Below are 20042 nucleotides of genomic sequence, written 5' to 3' on the forward strand. Positions count from 1 at the left end.
GGCGGGGGTGTGGGGGATTCAAATAAAACACACGTGAACGATGGGGGTAATTGTGGACAAATGCGGCATTGAAATTCATTTTCAACTCTTTACGCACCATTTCAATCTTATTTTCTGCTTGTTAACCGCATCTTGTCGGCAAGGGTGGGCAAGGCTGGCCAGTCTTGATGGGTAATTGTGTATAATTCACTCCTTACACACGATCTGCATCATTTACAAATCATTTCTTTGCTACTCTGCGCCACTTAAAGCTAAACCAAGACCATGGCACCCGAAGAGGTTAACTCCTGGCATTCTTTTTTATGCAGGGAATAATAGGGCCCAAAATGGATTTAAATCGTAAAAATAGTACCCAACGTCTTGGCAAGTGCTTGAAAATAAAACGGAAAGGAAATAAGGGGGTCGGAAAAAAAGAAACTGGAGTCTTGCGGGTGCAGACAATTACACCAAGAAGATTACGGGTCTACATTTTTAAGCTTGAGCTAATTATTTCATCTCCATGTGCTCTGGCTGCGACGCGCAGGATTTAGACATCCCAGGAAAGTGGCTGTTTGGAGCGGCTCGAGCGCTCGCGGTCTACTATCAAGATGAATTTTAATTTGTTGATATTAATTCAATTGTTTTACCAATGTAGCAATTTGGAATCACTGGCATAAATCCAGGCTCTTTGGAAGACGGACATAAGAACCCACATTGGTAGTTATACTACCGAACATTTTAATTGCAATCAAATACAATGACATAATAATTCTTACAAGTGAGGAGAGTAGAAGGAGGGGACTGACCTGCGGGGAGAGCCCGTTGCCGACTGCGTTCATGTGATTGCTGGATGCTGAAGGGGTCATGAAGGAGTCGGAGTAGCTGGCGAAGCTGTGACGGTTGGATGACAGGCCGTAGGCAGAGCTGCTGTCACTCAGGCCCCCCTGGTGCATGGAGGACGGCGGCAAAGGCTGAGGTCTGTGCAAGGTACTGCCCTCTGACGGGGATTAGAAAAAAAAATCATGCACATATAAGCGAGGATTTCAAGAGAAGGGCAAAGTAATGAAATGCAATGTAGTCACACCCACCCACACGCACGCACGCACACACTACTTACAAAATGGGATATTTGTCCTTCAGGTGTAATTTATGGAAAGTAGAAGGATGCATTGGTGATTTCCTCATCTCAAACAATTCATTGAAACCAAAGTTAACAACCATGGTGGTGCACAACAAAAAATGTCAAGAACTCAAAAGCTCGTTATGTGCCCTTGAGCATCAATTACAACTTGACAATGATGTCTCATGCTGTTCACACGTCGACTTATTATCTGCTGAGGCATGGCATTCCCCTCTTCTTGAAAGGCAGCTCTCAGGTCACTGAGGTTCTGAGGTGCAGAGTTTCGAGCCTCTACACGTTGACTCAGCTGATCCAACAGGTTTTCAATTGGCTTTAGGTCTGGAGAAAGTGCGGGCCGTTCCATTTGAGGTACACCAGTCTCCAACAGCCCTTCCCTGATGATGCGATGAGCTGGGGCATTGTCATCCAGGAAGATGAAATCAAGCCCGTGGCACTCGGGTGCCTCTCGCCTCCCTCAAACGTGCCTGGAGTTGAGTGGCATTCATCATCCGTTTTCTCAGGGCATTGTTCACAATCAGCATGGGACGTGGCCAAAGAAGGTCCACTTCTACATCTTTCTGTGACTCTTCCAGTCTCTCGGTATCTCTGCTGTGACCTCTTCAGTGACACTTTAAGCTCAGTGGCCACTTCTGTCTGAGAATGTCCTGTTTGAGGCATCACAACGGCAAGGGGCATGTTGATCCATTGTTAGGTGTCATCTTGGCCTCATGATGTCAAATGTGAACAGCATGATGAGGACAACTGTTTAAACACCAGCTCTCATTGAACCAGGAAATTTATTGGTCGATTCAAAGATCAAAATGCCTGTTGGGAATTTTACAGTTAAGGTCCTCATGAGAGAACAGCAACTTGTGCAAAAAGGACTGAAACCTTTAACACTTGGACATGTGCATTCAAAAGGTAAAAAAAAGGGTCACAGTAAGTTTACCTGTGAAGGTTTGAATATATTTTAGGCTCTTCCTGAAATTTCACCTGAAAGCCAAATATCCCTCAGGTCTGGAGTTTGGGTGTTTATCTAGGTTCTTTTGCAACCTCCCGGATAAGTCGTCGTCACACTCTCGGAGTAATTTTAGATGGAATTGTTTGCCACCGTTCATAGTTTTATTCATTTGTGCATAATGGCTCCCAAAGTGGTTTGCTGAAGCCGCAGAGTCTTGGAAATGGCTTTCAATTTCTTTTTTTCTAATTTCTTCTTCAATTTGTTCAGATCGTGGCATGATGCGTTTGTTTCTTGAGAGCCATCCATCCATCCATCCATTCATCCACTTTCCGAACTGCTTTATCATCACACGGGTCGCGGGGGGTGCTGGAGCCTATCCCAGATGTCTTCGGGCAGTAGGCGGGTGACACCCTGAATCGCTTGCCAGCCAATCGCAGGGCACACAGAGACGAACAACCCTCCATACTCACAGTCACACCTAGGGACAATTTCAAGTGTTCCATTAACCTGCCGTGCATGTTTTTGGAATGTGGGAGGAAACCGGAGTACCCGGAGAAAAGCCAGGCAGGCACGGGGAGAACATACAATCTCCACACGGGAAGGCCGGAGCCTGGATCGAACACAAAACCTCTGCACTGTGAGGTCGACACACTAACCACTGGATCACAGAGCCACCCCACATTATATATTGGTTCATTAAAACTAAATAATGACAACACCAACTGTTAATTGTCTGGCCAAGCTTTGACATTTCTGAAACCATTTTCCTTCTTGCACCAACAATTTTGATCATGTCGTCTGTCGTGGCAAGAGAGATTCAATGGACACTCGTTGAGGTCAATGGAGACAAATGCTAAAATATGACAACAAAATGCGCTCACCCTGCGATAGTGTGGTGCCGGGGTAGCTCGCCTCCGGGAGTTGGTACGTGGGTAAAGTGGGCATGCCAGTGGGTGGGAATCCGCCCGGAAGCAGGTGGTTGAAGGCAGCGAGCTGATTGGCCCCGGCCTGTTTACGCCATCTTGCCCGTCTGTTGCTGAACCACACCTGAAGGAGATGTCAGGAAAACGATGAGATTTGAAAGTGCTTCTTTTCCCTTTCAACTACAATGCATCTGCGTATGCTTGAAAAGTTTCCAGAAAAAAAATTGTATTGCTCTTGACAAAGTTACCAGTGAGGAAATGAAGAGAGTAAGCTAGTTTACCCCGGCAGTTGGTGCCTTAATAGAAAGGTGGCAAGAAGTTGTATCGGTCATAATAATAGTGCTATTTCAAATGTGACCGCTATTTCGAAAGCCGAAAGAGAAGCCTCGCCAACTATAGTCTAGACCAGGCATGTCCAGCTCCGGTCCTGGAGGGCCACTGTCCTGCCTGTTTTCCATCTCTCTGGGCTGCAACACACCTGATTCAGATGATCAGCTCATCAGCCAGCTCTGAAGCAGCCTTAGAACAATCCTGATTATTTGAATCGGGTGTGTTGCTCTTGGGAGAGCTGGAAAACAGGCAGGACAGCGCCCCTAGAGGACCGACTTTGGACACCCCTGGTCTAGACAGACAGCGCTCCTGAAATAAGCAGCGCACAATATCCTTTCCCTGAATGCAAAGCGCCACCCCCCCCCCCCCCCCCCAAAAAAAGTAGGAGTTCTTTAGAAAGATTTACACATTTTAAAAAGGCTTCTGCTTCAACAAAACATGAATATAATCAGGGCTTGTGAAAGGAGCCAGCAACCTGTTCCATTTAGCCGAGACAAGGCCCGGCCTTCGCTGCGTGCTCGGGGGTTGAAGGACATTGATCTATGCCTCGCACAGGCAATTCATCAGAGTTTAATACACTGTCAGCGCAGTTCATCTACTGTTGTGTTTCAAACGGCCCAGCCCATTGTGAGCGCACATGAAAAAGGGGGACAAAAGCCCCTCCATACGCCAACCAGAACAGTGGGCACAAAGGGTGGGGGCGTCCCTTTTTAAACAGTCCTTCAAGAGGGACACTTTCAAGGGGACTTACACTTGCAGCTTTTTTTTTTCAAGAAGAGGGGGTGCCTCTTTTTGTACACACAAACATACACATAACTCATAAAAAAAAAAAAGGGCCTACACGGGATCTGCGCCGCATTTGAATGTGTGAAAAAGGGACTTTTCGAGAGGGTGAAAGAGGAGAATTCTGTGAAATCTTCATCTGCTGTAGCCTCAATCAGCGCCTGCAAAACAAATGTGCTGTGCGGCTCCAGTCAAGTAGCTCCTATTGGGATGTAGTGGAGCGTGCTCGCAGGTCTGAACTATCCAAACTCCAACTGGGCCAGACAAACAGCTGCCTCGCCCACCCCTCGCTTCGACACACACTCCCCCCTCCCCCTCTTCTTCATCCCGCAGTGCCACTTCACCTCCGACCTCATCCTCTCACCCCAGCCCTCTTTTATGTTCACTCTAACTTCCTTCCCCCCGTTGTCATCCAAGACAGCGCGAGGTGGTGTTTCATCATTCGAGCCACAAAAACGCTTAAACGTTCCACTTTTGTTCTTCTTGCCACGAACGCCTCGCGATGATGATGATGATGATGAGAAGGAGGAGGATGAAGCCCAGATTCATACATTCTTCTTCCATATATAATCGGGCACACCTATTGTTTATGCTTGCTTTCCAACATTCAAACCGGATATCTAGGCTTCTTCGTTGCATGACAGGTAATGTTACTTAAATTTCACCATTAGGGAAGGACTGAAACGGCATATTTTTGAAATAAAAATAAATTAAAGTGCACTATATTGCTGTTTAATAAGAGCTATTATTATTGTTAACTAAGATGAGAGGTCAAATGTTATGTAAATTTCCCATTTATAGATTAACATTGGCAGGATAAATGTGTAAAAAAAATTAAAATGTTAATCAAATTAAAAACAATTGATGCGTATTGATTTAATAATAATAACAATAACAATAACAATAATCATAATTTTTTAATTATTATTATTATTATTATTATAGTTTAGTTTAGGGTGGCCCGGTAGTCCAGTGGTTAGCACGTCTGCTTCACAGTGCAGAGGTACTGGGTTCGAATCCAGCTCCGGCCTCCCTGTGTGGAGTTTGCATGTTCTCCCCGGGCCTGCGTGGGTTTTCTCCGGGTGCTCCGGTTTCCTCCCACATTCCAAAAACATGCATGCCAGGCTGATTGGGCGCTCTAAATTGTCCCTAGGTGTGAGTGTGGGCGTGGATGGTTGTTCGTCTCTGTGTGCCCTGCGATTGGCTGGCAACTGATTCAGGGTGTCCCCCGCCTACTGCCCGGAGATGGCTGGGATAGGCTCTAGCACCCCCTGCGACCCTAGTGAGGATCAAGCGGTTCGGAAAATGGATGGATGGATGAATATTATATTTTAATTTTGTCCTGTTACACAATGATGAACTTACATAAGCTTGACAAAAAGTTCCTTAGGGATTCTATTTAATACAATAATAGTTTAAAGAACACAAAAAGATATACAGATAAAACAATTTAAAAAATTGATATTTTTACAGTATTATTATTTTTGGTGTATCAAGCCTAACATGTTTGTTTTTCCATTACGTGAAACAATATTTGGAGGTCTAAGTTTGCTGAGGTCCCATTAAAACGTGACTGAAATGATCCAAGTTGCTTTTCAGCGCTTAAAAGTTCAACATGCAAAATGAAGGCGCCAAGAGATGAGCATGAGGCTCTTTGACACCACAAACCCACACATGCACACACAGCCCCAAGCCGCGGATTTGAAGCTGCTCTCTGGAACCGGATCACAAAGTCACCTTGGACCACGATTTCTCTGCTCGGCTCTCCCCAATCCGGTTTAATTCTCAGCAGCGGCGTGAGGGAGAGCTCCCTCGCCACTTGCGTATCTACCTGCACGTCGGGCCTCCTTCTCCAAAGCGCTAAGAGGGTTCCTGGCGTCTTTGCGCTCCGGACAAGGCGAAGACGGAAGATGGCTTCCGAGCTTAGCTCTGCTGCAGGAAGCGGAGAGATGGAGGAGGAACAAAGGTGAAGGTTGCATAGCGCGTGCAAACCTCACTTGCTTCCCAGACAGTGCGAGTATCCTTTACTCTTGAATGCAGTTCAAAAGTGCAGAAAACAATGGCCACACTTGGTTATGGTTTTGTCTGTGTATCAACATGCGCTCTCGCCATGCCTTATGCCGCTGCTCCCTCACTCTCTTCCACTTGCTACATTCTTAAAGGGCCTACGCACCTCATGGCATGAAAATTAGGGCACCGAGAAGTATTTTCTACACATGGTACGCTGACAATAATTTTGAGTGATCTGGCACATATCCCCACAATATGGGGGTTCACTGCACCTGTACTGGTTGCTCAGTGCAATGCAACTATTAAGATATCCTTTATTTGTCCCGCAATGGGGAAATTTATATAATTATTATAACGGCAACAGTAATATAAGAAAAACAGAATGCCGCAAAGCCTCCTGTGTTAATGTGAAGAGACTCACCACCCTGGCAGTACAGTTGCCTCTGCACGTCCAAATTGCAAAATATGCCTTATGCGGAACGTCACAAAACCAAAGCGGAAAACATTTTGGCGGACTTCCTGTATGAGCATGCTATCATGCCATATCGCCGCCATTCCGTCCTAATAGTTCTCAGTCCTTACATATGTTTTCGGCAATTATCTTGAAACAAGTATAATGTCTTTTGAAACTAATCCTCACTGAATTCACTCCACGGGGTCTTTAAAACATTGCAGAGGTTTTATGCTGGGAACAGTGCTCGTGTGGGCATGGCCTTAGCCTCCAATTCAAATAAAGACATTTGCCTTTCAATCATCCATTCACCCTCAGCCAAAAGGATCGATTGATGGCAAGCTGCCTCCGTGTCTCCTTTGATATCGTCACTGATCTGAGACCGTCCTCGCGTTGAGCTAGCGAGCCGTTCGTCTTCAATAGACGGATCATACGTCCTCCCCCCCTGTAAATTCCCCGTTCAGCCGATCCTCCATGAAGGATGCTGTCAAAAGAAGGCAAGTACACGCCGGCTGTGTGACGCCTCTCAGGAGCCAATTTGCGACATGTTGCTCCAGATGAATGGCGAGAGCCGAGATAATGACAAAACAAAATATCCAGCCCAAACACATGGGGTGGGGGGGGGGGGGGTGACGCAACAAGCCTCAACACACAAACACTCTTTCAGTCTCCTACCACGCAATATCACTTCCTCACCCGCTTTCCCTCATCCCTCCCGCCTCCTCTCTCTTCCTTTCGCTGCCTTCCAGACTGCTGGCACTATGCTAATTAAAGTAGCTAGGAGTGTGAATTTGAGAGGAGAGTGGGATTAACTTGATAAGTATCAGAAGCACTGTACCAAAGTCATTTAAATTCTAATAATAAGAAAGTGTTAGAACATTCACTCTGACGCACGGCAACAATTTCTCCCAACCCCAATCTACATAAATCCTATTTGTGCCTTTATGAAACATAAACCCCACACTGGCGGGAATACAGTTTGCCTGTTGGGTTCGGCTGCCGCCACTCGGCTCCATTGTGATCTTCTCTCTTTTTCCGCTGGTGGGCGATTGATAGTGAAACAATCGCTACTTTGTTATGCATCCCTTTTGGTTTATGTTGCATATGAATTTGAGTCTCAGCCGCAAAGCTGCACTTAATAAATTAATCAATCAGAGTTGCATTCGAAGTCTTACAAAGCCTTCCCTGAAGAGTGCGAGCTGAGGGAAGAGTCACTCACGTTCCTCAAGTTTCACATCAGGTGTGATGGCGACGTAACGCCGAACGTTTTTTCCACAAAAGTTCAAAAACATGCCTGAGATGCATTCAAGATGTAATGACCACATGTCCCAATACTTTTGCACACACTGTCTTCATGCGCAGAGGCTGCAGAGAAGCAGTACAGTTGTGTCCATTAACGTGTCCCAATATTTTTTTGCACACACGCAGAGGGACTTCATCACCAGGTGTCCCAGTATTTGTTTTGTTCCCCACTTAGTGCATACCAGCACTTTTGTTTTGTCCATATCGCATATTTGTTGAGGAAAGTCATTGTATACCTCCCCCATTACCCGCCACCCCCCCAGACAAACACAGACCAAGTGGTGAGCACAAGCTGGAGATAAAGTGAGAAACTCCCCCCCCCCACCCCAAAAATTGATTTTCATGCTTCGTAAAAGGCGATGCTTATAACCTATTAGATTCCCCTAAGTATAATAGCGACATGCAGAATGTTTATTGGTAATGAAAGAGGATCTCTTGTGACACACTCGGCGGCAGAGTTTGAACAGTCGCGCGAATCTGAACTGGCTCGGTCTCAATGGAAGAAATGTGATTTGCTTCATCTATGAGACCTGATTGAATGCAGCTGATTGGTCTTCATCGCAACCCCCTCATTGGATGCAACACAAATGACTCTCAAATAACCACCTGATTGGCATTGACGGATTGATGTTCTCATTCAAAACGTTTTTCAACAAATAATCCCTACGTTCAACTCCCATGTGTTTTGAAATCCAAAAATCACACTTTTGCCCCGCTTCTATATTCATTTTTTTACAGGTGTCTTCCAGGACATTTTCACCATTATCAGCCATCTAAAATTGTCTTTCCTTTTACATTGAAGTCTAAAATTCATCCCCAAAAAGCTACAATAATGTATACATCGTGATTTTTCCACTTGGTTGAAGTGGTACACACACACACACACACACACACACTACTTGTCAAAAGTTTGGAAACCGCCTATAAATTCTTGTAATCAACATGATGAAAAAATATGGATCAAATTACCTAGTAAACATAATATGTTTATCAAAACGGAATATGTTTTATCATTTAGATTCTTCAAAGTAGGCCCTGTTTTCCACCCCCACAGCTCGAAGTCTTTGATAATACCCGTGCTTCTGTTGACATGACAGTTGATATCTGAAGGGTAAGATACAGCAGGGGGGCGAAATCCCTCCCACTATAGCAGGCCTTCAACGGCTCGCACGGATCATATCCCACAATTTGTCAGTTGGGGTCATAAAACGAAGGAGCGCTGGTAGTTGCTGTTGAAAGCGACAGCAGAGGCTGATAAAGATGGATGGGAGAGGAGTGGGGGGTGGGGGGGGGCAAAATGACAGGCTGGGGTAGACACAAGGGAGTATGCTCCTGTTTATGAGGTGGTGAGTTTGTGTTGCGAGTCAAAGCCTAACGCCACAATCCCAGAATATATTGACAGCTCAGGCCTCCAGAGTCACAAGTACTTCCTGCGCTGGAAGGACCTCCGAGATCATCAACATGTAGTGGTTTGCTGTCAGGGACAGCGAGGCCTACTCAAAGGCAATGACATACATTTTAATCCTAAATTCTAATATGTGCTCCGTGAAATTGTAACCAGTTATGCATCTATTCTTTTCATTTTGTCACATTTCTTTTCGTTGCACTACTTCGACTATTTGAGAGCAGAGAGAATGGCTTTCCATGAATTTCATTGGATATACTGATTTTGTTTTTTTGTTTTTTTAACCCTGACATGTACCCTGCAACCTGATAACATGATAAGATGTCCACTGTAGTAATCGCTGTCCCTGAGAGGGTTAATCCTTCAAATTAAAATAAACAAAACAAATGAAGGTAGCCAATTCACCGCAAGCCACTTTTAGTATGTTTGATGACGAGCATACAACACGCTGCATTCAAACATGACTTTGCCAGTCCAGTGATTTTGCTCTTAACCGTACCCGAAACAACTTTGGCACCCACTGACATCTGGGAGATGCGTCATTGCAGCTGTGCAGGAGAAGACTGGCTTTTCAGGCCAAAGGGTCTCCTGTTTTCTCCCATCATTTGGGCACCTATGCAAAGGCCCAGCTGGTGCCTTGCTTCACTGTGAAACGCACATGTGCTTTCCATCAAAATTCACATGTAAACAACCAGAAGCATAGCCCTGGGCAAAACTCAAACCAGGTCTCAGAGACTTCAGTTCTCTTGAAACATTTCAACATAAATTTTCTTGTATTTTGTTGAATTGAAATTTTGAATCGAAGGTGTACTCATCATTGGGAATGTCAGCCTGAGAGAATAAAAAACAAAAAATACAGGTCTGATAAAATTAGTTTTCAAAGATTCTGAGGACAACGTCATGAACAAGCCTTGAAATGATTTCCTCTGCTTTTCACATGACATTTAAATTATCACTATACAAAATAATTTTCAGTGTGACATAGGTTTCCGCACGATGTCAGCAATATGTTAAAAGGCTTTATTTGTTGAAGGGAATGAACAGCACATTTCAACAAATGTGTAGCTAGCAGCTAGTAAGCTAACAAACTATGGTAAAATCACCCATGTGAATATCAAAAAGTAAATTACAGTTTGTCACTTAAAATAAAATCCAGTCCAGTTTTATGAAGAACAAAGACCTATTTTGTGATAGATTTTTGGAAAATGTAGGCTCCAAAGCCAGTATCAGATGACAACATGCAAATCGGTACATATCTTCACCATAAGCAACCCTACAAAGCAAAAACAAAGCAAAACAACAACAAAAAACATCATGAAAATATGCCCGAACACACATGGGAAGTCTGCCATTGTGGTTTGAAGTTTTAGGGAAAATTGTGAACTGCCCTAGGAATTGCCTAATTGCTACCAAATTTTGAATTGCATCTACTAAACAGATGTGCGACACTAAACCACAAAACATTTGAGATTTTGTTATAGCACGTGGCTGTCGCATGGCAGCAAAGTTTGATGACTCTCCATAAAACGCTTAAGTCTAATAAGTCAACCCCACAAGGCCAAACCAAATCTCGTGTGTTTGATGAAGGTCCATGCCCGGAAGACATCATGAAATGTATTCTCTACAGATGCAGACAAACTCACATTGTCCTCCATTTCATCCGTTTTCTTTTTTTTTTAAACCAATGAGTGATTTCCAGTGGAGCAGCTGTGTCCTGCACATGGACATTCTGTCACTCTCACGACTAAAATTCAAAAAAACAAACAAATGCCATGTCACGCAATACAACAAAATGGACAAAGACATGTGTGCGAGCTGTTATTCCAACGGATGAACACTTAGCATGCGCTAACACACTTGGAGGGGTTCAGACAGAGTGTGAATGATTGTGGTAAGAGGAGAGGGCTGCCCCAGAAAGCCCCCCAACCCTCCACCCCAACCGGTGTCTGATTGATTAATGTTGTCGGGGCAAAGGGGTCCCTGGAGAGGATGAGGAACCCCGTGTGATATGTGGAAGGTTTTACGAGCAGCGGCGAGCTTGAAAGTGATGGGATGAGATCCTGGCCAAACGGCCGGAATGAGAAATCCATCAGGAATGCGTTGACTTTCTCTCCTCTCACCTCCCCCAACTATGGGAGAACAGCTGCCGCTATAACTCTACTGTAAATATTTTCCCTCGCTGACACACAGCTGCGTGGCACCCAAGCAGGCAGGCAGGCAGCTCGCAGGCTTTTTATCCAATTGGACTACAATACTGGAGGCTCGTGATAAGCATGGGAACTTCTTTAAAACCAATGCGCAATGCAAGCTATACTAGTGGAACAACAATTGCATTTGTCGGGATTAGCAACCTATCAAACTACATCTACATACATAAAGCGGGAATTATGATTCCAGTGTGGAACAGCAGACAATAGCCTGGCTATCCAAAGCTCATTGTAGCATAAAATGAAAACTGGTACAATAGTCTGTAAAATCACTGTCATGGCGATTTTATTTATTTTTTTTACAATAATATGTGACCCACAATTCTAAACATAGAATTTTAAAGAATTTATTCAGATTAACATTGCAATTGTTGAATATCAATCAAGCAGCAAGATCCACCCAATTTTAATCTTCTCAGGGGGCGGCCATTTTGCCTCTTGCTGTCGCATCACAGTTGTTCAGGGTTCAAAGTAACGACCAATCACAGCTCAGCTGTTTTCTGAGTTCTGTCATGCGATGTTTGCAATCTGAACTGTAATTGGTTGTTACCTGAGACCTGAGACAACATGCCCTTGTGACACTTGTGAGGCTAAGCGTATAATAAAATAGATGGATGGATGGAAATTATCACTCTAAAATATTATACTGTATAAAATGTAAACAATAAAGCAGTTTGTAAATCATGATTAATTCATTGCGATTCCTTCTGGTGTGCGGGACTTGGGAACCAGTGCGTAGTAGAGTACATTCATGCAAATGACACAAACAAAGAAGAGTTTCACAACTACTCTAAGTGACTCGATAAGCTGCAATAATATTACTATTTTGGAGAGGATGAAGAATATATGGCTTTCTGTGAGTTGTTATATTGCCTGTCTACATGTGTTGGTGCAACGTTTGTGTTATCCATTGCTTGCATCACTTTAAACCAGCCAAGTCAAGACTGTTCATTAGCATTAAGCTAGCAGACTTTAAAGCAAATTGTTACACAATGTGTAACAATTTTTCTTTCAGGTTTAGTTTTCCAGTAAACTTCGGCTGCCAGTAAAAATAAATCAATAGTAAAATAATCCTTTACTAACTGCCACACTGCTGCTAGTTGTTCATGTTGTTGTTGACATGTTCAAACAGATTCCGATGAGCGCACAACAGTCATGCAATTTGTCAAATGAGTAAATACGGTCTTAAAGTCTGAAATGGAAGGCTTGAAAATGCTAAATTAACCTCGGGTCTAATTAAGACGCGTATTCAAAATGTGTTAAAAGCATTCTTATGAGAATTATGTGGGATTTTTTACCCCCAAAATTAAAACACTTCAAAAACACAGCAGGCATACCCTGAACATGACAAGGTTATGATTCCGAGCTTTAGTTTATCCATTCATTAATTTTCGAAAGTGTTTGTCCTCATTTGGGTCACAAGCAATGTTCTCTCTAATGTTCCATATGACTGAGCATTCACACAAACTCCCTGAGCTTTTCTTGGACCACAGTGAGCAGCAACAGACATACACACGGCCAAAATCACACCTGTCCAAAACCTGAGATTCTAACACGTTAGATGATGTTACCCTCCACGACCCTTGTGCGGATAAGCGGATCAGAAAATGGATGGATGCATGGATATTCCATGAGTGCTGAGGGGATGAAAACAGTGTACAATTGTGCACACACACGTGTTAGAGATAACAGTGGTCATAAATTTACTTAAGTTGTTGTCTGTCATTTTTGTTTTAGGGTTTAGGTTAGGATTTGGGCATTCGGGGATTTGGGTTAGATTTGCCATTTAGGGCTGGGATTAGGAACTCCAAGTAACTTTCATTGGACTTCAGACCTCTGCTAAGGCCAAATTTTGGATGCTCAGTTTTTTGATGATGAGAATATTTGCTTATTCCTAAAGGATAATGATCAGTCTATGGTGGCATTATGATTGGAGGGGATGGACAGCTCCAATGATGCCAGAGTGACTCAAACAGCACCTTTATCTTGATCCTCATCAATATCTAATGGCCTCGACTAAAATTTGGACAGCGTATTTTGTGCAAAACGAATAACTACGGGTGCCCTACCATTGACTACGAAACATCAACAAAAGAACAAAGCTTAATATTGGTGGGCAGGTTGCACTCTACCTGCACCCTGGCCTCTGTCAGTTTGGTCCTCTGGGCCAGCTCCTCTCGGGTGTAGATGTCCGGGTAATGCGTCCTCTCAAAGGCCTTCTCCAGCTCCTCCAGCTGCTCTGCAGTGAAGGTGGTGCGACTGCGCCTCTGCTTGCGCTTCAACGGCAAGTCGGGCTCGGAATCCACGTCGGAGCCGTCGTCTGTGCGGCTACCTGAAGAAAAGCATGCAGGGGGTTCATTGGTGTCATCAAGGTAGGTGAGCAAAAGACAAGAATGTGAAGGCGTATGAGGGACCGTAAGACAGTACATTAGGCATTGTAATGCCACTGAATGTGGGAAAGGAGAGCCACGGTGACTGATGCTCATTGAAGCCAACACCGGTAGAGCAGTAAAATACACGAACACAATGAGTACACGCCACACCACCAGGCCCCGCCTCCTAAAGACACATCTATATAACATTATGCATCTGTGTGCCCTATACAGTTACAATGTTTTTATTTGATCATTAATTATTAGAGAAGGTTAGTTAGCTGTTGTTAATCAGGTACTACTACTCTTACTCCCTTGAACATAATAACTGTGTTGTATGAAGATTGATTTCTTTCTTTTTTTATCTACCTTATTTTCTGTCAAATTATTACTGTATATATGTTTTATGTTCAATAAACAAACAAACAAACAAACAAACAAACAAACAAACAGGTACGTTATAATTATGCAACAGCAGTGATGTAATTAAACGTGTGCCCCAAATAGTGTTTGCAGACGATCTTTCATTTCATTCGTGAGTCAACTACATCATCCACTATTTAAAAATCCCGACATAGTTCTTAGGGAATAGAGAATGACTGAATGATTCCGTTTGGAATTCTTCACCCATTCCCTACTACCTACTCATGATATAAGGATTCCAGTGTCCTTTATAGTTTACGACGAGGTCATGATATAAAACAAATGTAGAACGTCTATGCATTTTATGCTCGATAAAAAAAAAAAAAAATTGGAATCAAAAATACAAAATCAAAAGAATTCCAAAAAAAAAACAAGACACAAAAGTATCGAGCTGAAAATAAGAATGGACTCACAAAGTGGAACATGACAAGAACGCCAACAGAAGCAGTGACCTGACAAAGACAGCAAGAAACAAGAGAACGAAGTGCAAGCTAAGCGATGAGACAATTAGGAACACCTGCACAGGACACAAGTGGTTTGAGGGAGCTGGCAAAAACAGGTAAAAACAAAACTAACAAGAAAGACTTGAAAAAAGCCACATGAGGAAGCAAAACAAAACATGAAACCTGTTTTGATGACTACATGTCATGACATGACAACACAAAGACATTACGACAAATAGCAGGCACAATCTCGCTTCATAACAGGGAAGCTGATTGCTTTTCAAAAGCAAAAATGGTTTCTTCCATTTTCTGCTCCATGCCTTGCTCTGATTTGTGAGCATATCACATTCATGAGTCTAAAATAATTGCTTTCAAAATCATCAGCTATCAACAGAATGCTCTTGTTTTGGTTCTTACGGTGATTGTGCAGGGGCGGATCTATTCCAGTGGGATACAGGGCCATGACCACCCCAAAAGTTTCCTTTTTTAAATTTGCATCATCACCTTTCGCAGAAACCAGTGCTGTGACAGTTTTTCAAAATAGTCATCATATATAAACGCGATATAATTGCTTTATCCATCGATTTTAGTGTATTAAAGCATAAATGCAAGTCAGAGAATGTCACTGTCCAGTAAGCGGTCTTCAGAGGAAAAATTCTCCCCCATCTCCCAGATCAGAAATTTTCACCTATCGTGGGTGGGTCTGGAATTTATCACTCGTGATAAAGGGGGGTTCACTACAAATAATCTGTGATGATTTATTTGATATAAGGCTCAAAGAGGGGGTGGGGGTGGTGGGGTTGCCTGAGGAAGTTAAAGCGGAATGCCGGAGCAGGGGAGGGGGCATAGCTGGGTAGTCGGGTTAATCTGCGCGGGCCACCTTGCTGCTCCTCGCCTCAACTTGGCCCAGGGCACACTGCTTATGTGTGCTGTGTGTGTGTGTGTGTGTGCGTTAACATGCAACACAATATCGCGGCAAAACCATTCAGCCCAACGCTTGTGTTTGCGTCTGCTGTCATTAAGTGAATTAGAACACATTTTACACGACTTTTCAGGCATTCGGCTAAGCCGACTTTTTGCTCGAGGAAGGGAGATACGGCACAAAGCGGTACAATCCGGGCCCAACAGGGACGTTTTTTGACAGCAAAACGCGCATTACCATCGTGCATTACCATTAGAACTGAATTTAGAAAATTGCATCATTTTCACCTCCTCTGCACGTCTATTCAGACTACATGCCCCCTTTCATTTCATGTCACAAAATTCTTATTTTCATAATTTCCTCATTGAGACAGTGACAAGGCGCCGCTGACGTGCCAGTGTTGCTGCAGGCCTTGTTGGATTGCATCACGCACAGTCCAGAAAAGTGTGGGAGAGGGAGAATAAAAGGGAAGACGTGCAAGAGGAGACACCGGATTCCCGCTCATGACACCATTCAGCTCAAATCAAAGACGGAATGGTCACCTAAACCATTGTTTTCATTTGTGGCACTCTTCAGCGGCATCTTTCAGCACAGGTGGACAAATGAACACTCCGACGAAAAACAACTGTGAGAACAAAAGAGCAACAGAGCTGGCAGAATCTCAAGGCCGGCTCCAGAGTTTAATTAAACAAGGAATTAGGGGATTATATGGAGACTATCATCACAGGCCACTCCACCAACATTTTTTTTTTTTGTCCCCCCCTGAGCTCGCGCTCGACGATTCTCTGCGGATTACAACGTGGCCGCCGGACATGAGGCCGCATTCATTAAATCAATTCTTCAGTCTTATCCGGTTTAATAAAAACCGATTCTTGGAACGCACGCCGCCCTTGAACATACAAAAGTTGAATATGTACATACACCGCGTATCCTTTTGTTGGTTTTTATGAGGATGCGTACATCCGTCGGCTCGCTAAGTTGCCGTGACGACACTTGAGACCGGGCCCGGATCGCTTTCCAAAGTCACCCCCGATGTCCTACCGGCGGGACACGTCGTTGACGCGGACCCGGGGGGCGGGGGGGGGGGGGTACTTCGAGAAAAACCCCCACGTCTCTTCACATCCTTTGTCTTTTTTGAGACTTTACTTTGCGGGGAACCTGCTGCGGGCCCCCGGTGTCACATTCAGCCTTCCACCGGGCTAATGACTGATAACCCTCGACAGCTGATAGCATGTACGGCGGCTCTCCATTAAGCCCTTCAGAGCCAACACATCTGCTCTTAAACATGAAGCACAAGCGCAAGGTCAACAGGCCTGTCTGTAATGAGGACGGGGGAACGGGAACACGCTACACACCCACACACATCACGCATGCAGCGCCCAGCTGGGACTGCATGTGAAAGTAAGAATGGGACTCCCAGCCAAGGCCTTGGTAATAAAGTGAAAAAAAATTCCATTGACCCAATTTATTTATTAATTTTTTTGTTGTGGGGTAGCAGGAGGTCGCTGTCCGTGTATGTCCAAGATTTTTGGGACGATGTGTTTATCAGCTGAAAAATAACAAAAACAAGTGTTGTATGCGCTCTCAAAGTTCCTTTTGGGACCAGGATGGGAGTCTAAATGTTAAAGGCCAAAGATAAGCATGCATCTCCAAATGTTGCGAGTTTGGGGTTTTGATCAGAAAAACACCTAAAATGTGTTGATTTGTGTGTCGTAACTGTCAAGCCTTGGTTGACGGATTTTAGCTGAAATACTGGATGCGCTCCTGGAGTTATATTGCTTGTTTTTTAGGGAGAAAAATGTCACTGTCCAGTGAAAAGCATGTATTTCCGTATGTTGATGATTTTTGCTTTTTTAATTTGGAAAAATTAAAAAATTTTCTTTGTGTACTGTAACTGTCCGGACATGACTATGAGTGAGTGAAAGTTCTGTATGTGCTCTCACAGTGCTATTTGTTTTTTTTAGGGAACAAGCCATGACTGTCCAATGAAAAGCATGTCAAAAGTCCATATTTCGTAAGTTTTTTTTTTAAATCTGAAAAACAACAAAAATATGTTTACTTTGTGTTCTTTGGCTATCAAACCTGAGATATTTGCTGTGGATATGTCGAACTATTGTATGTGCTGCCTGTGTGCTTTAAGTTTGATTTTGAGAGAGCAAAACCGATCAATACAAATTTCCTTTCTCAAGTTGAGTTTTGGGCGGCCCGGTGCACCAGCGCTTAGCGCGCCGACCTCACAGTGCAGAGCTACCGGGTTCAATTCCAGCCCCGTTTGCATGTTCTCCTCGTGCCTGTGTGGGTTTTTTCCGGGTGGACTGGTTTCCTCCCACATGCCAAAAATATGCATGGTAGGCTGATTGAACATTATAAATTGTACCCGGGTGTGAATGTGAGCGCAGATGGTTGTTCGTCTCTGTGTGCCCTGCGATTGGCTGGCAACTGGTTCAAGGTGTCCCCCACCTACTGCCTGAAGACAGCTGGGATAGGATCCAGCACCCCCTGAGACCCTTGTGAGGATACGCAGATCGGAAAATGGATGGATGGATGGAAGTTGAGTTTTTTTTAAAATTCAAAATTAAATATATGTTTTTGTAATGGCATTTCAGATAAAAACTCAGTCAAAGTCAGTTTGGAGATACATAGCTTCATCGCACAGTGATGTCCTGCTCCCTTAAAAAAACAACAACAAAAAAAAACACTCTGGAAATTCGATTCTATGAGGAGATATCAGTCTGACTTTTAAATGTGTTTTGGATTAATGACCCGCTTTTTTTTTTATTGCAAAATCATGCTGTCTACAAAACAAACGCATATGTCCTCCAAAACTTCAATACTTTTCATCTACAAATGCGCGATTGGCTATGACAAAAGAAAACAATCGTAATATTGACTCAAACTATGTTTCAACAGTCCGCAAAATGTCACAGAATTACATTTGCACGCAGTCAAGAACACAACACACAGGAAACCAACAGAATTTCCTTTGTGGCGGTCACGACAACTGGCAATACGGTACAATAAGGCATTGCCAGCGAACCGGCTGCTGCTGTTACGGCAGGACGTCTGCAGGGCACAACGCCTCCCTTTTTCAGTGTGTTTAACAGCTAATGACAACATTTCAAAATCACGTCTTGCGTTTTTTACCCTCATTCGCCGGTGGGAATCATCCCATAAGCGAGCAAACAAGACTCCCACGGGGGGTGTCGAGACCAATCCGTTAATGGTCCGCTGTGCAACAAAAAGGTACATACTGATTAGACGTTCACATAATACCAGCGCTCGAAGGGTTCATTGGATATTGATAAACCTCTCTAGCGTCTGTCGTTACTTACATGAAGTCCAATTAGAATCTAATTATGCGCCATCCAGTGGGCACGATTACTGCACAGCGCTTTTCTAAACCTACAGGGGGCCCCTGTAGGTTTACCCCCCTGGCCTCATCCCCCAACCATCGCCAAACATTGATTTCTAATCCTGGTCAGCTCTTTGTTTTGCTAAGTGCTTGATTAAGACAGAGAATTGACTTGGAGCTACATTAAGAATGTAAGGATAAGGGAAGTGGTTGTTACCAATCACATGTGGTGTAATAAAGCATTTACAGCTGGTGTATAGGGAAATTGATGAAAAAGACACAAGTGTGGGCTAATTAAAAGAACTGCTCACGAAGCAGTGTCTTAAAATTATGTCAAACGTGTTATTTCTTACAGAAAGTTGTCAACGGCAGTGTCTGCATTTTGTTTCTTTGTTGTGTTTACATTGTCGCTGAGAAGTGCTTCACTCCTGTGTTGCATGAAGTTGAACAACTGCCATTAAACTGCGATTGCAACCCAGGACTCGAGATTACATTCCTCAAACACACTTTTTATTATTTTTATTTTCTGGCATTACATTGTGGGGGCTTGCAGGGGGTGTGGGGGGGGGGGTGACATTTGTGTCTCTTTTCACGGTTTCAGTGAGAATCGCGCAACAAAGCTTGTTTAAAAAGGATCATTTGCAGAACTTGGGGCAAAATAAAATGAGGTCGTCCACGTGCAGGATCCCCATTTACTGAATTGAATTAAGGATTCCTGTGGACAAAACAGTGAACAAGGTCCAACAATATGTGCAGTGCCACGTTTCGTTTTAATGGGGCTTTTAAGCTCAGTTGGAGCCTTTTTGAAAGATTGGGTTTGCTAGTTCATCTAGTTTGAAGGTGAACTTGAAGTTTAAAGGAGCCCCCGCGGATCCCCTCCCCCCCACCCCCAGTCTCCTCACCCTCCAGATGGGATTCTCATCATCTTCAATTCCTCAAACTCCAAAACACCCTCTGACTATTCCACACCGCAATATTTGAATCAGCTCTCAGTATGATGTAGTGTTATTCCATAACTGTGTCAATCAAAACTCTTTTTTTTTCTTTTTTTTTTTTACA

General features: G+C 43.7%; 1 protein-coding gene across 1 annotated transcript in view; it reads right to left on the reverse strand.

Annotated features, from left to right (window-relative positions):
* Positions 1-20042, reverse strand: part of pax7a (paired box 7a) — a 65786-nt gene that overhangs the window by 20978 nt on the left and 24766 nt on the right. Inside the window, exons 5-7 of the mRNA XM_086117752.1 lie at positions 13604-13803; positions 2942-3107; positions 786-976 (exon numbers count right to left, since the gene is read on the reverse strand). Coding sequence (XP_085973878.1) covers positions 786-976; positions 2942-3107; positions 13604-13803 — 557 coding nt within the window. The remainder of the gene's footprint in view (positions 1-785; positions 977-2941; positions 3108-13603; positions 13804-20042) is intronic.

The sequence above is a fragment of the Hippocampus guttulatus genome, chromosome 8 (genome assembly GCF_054856545.1).
Source record: "Hippocampus guttulatus isolate MCC_2025c chromosome 8, RoL_Hgut_1.0, whole genome shotgun sequence".
NCBI classification, from domain to species: domain Eukaryota; kingdom Metazoa; phylum Chordata; class Actinopteri; order Syngnathiformes; family Syngnathidae; genus Hippocampus; species Hippocampus guttulatus.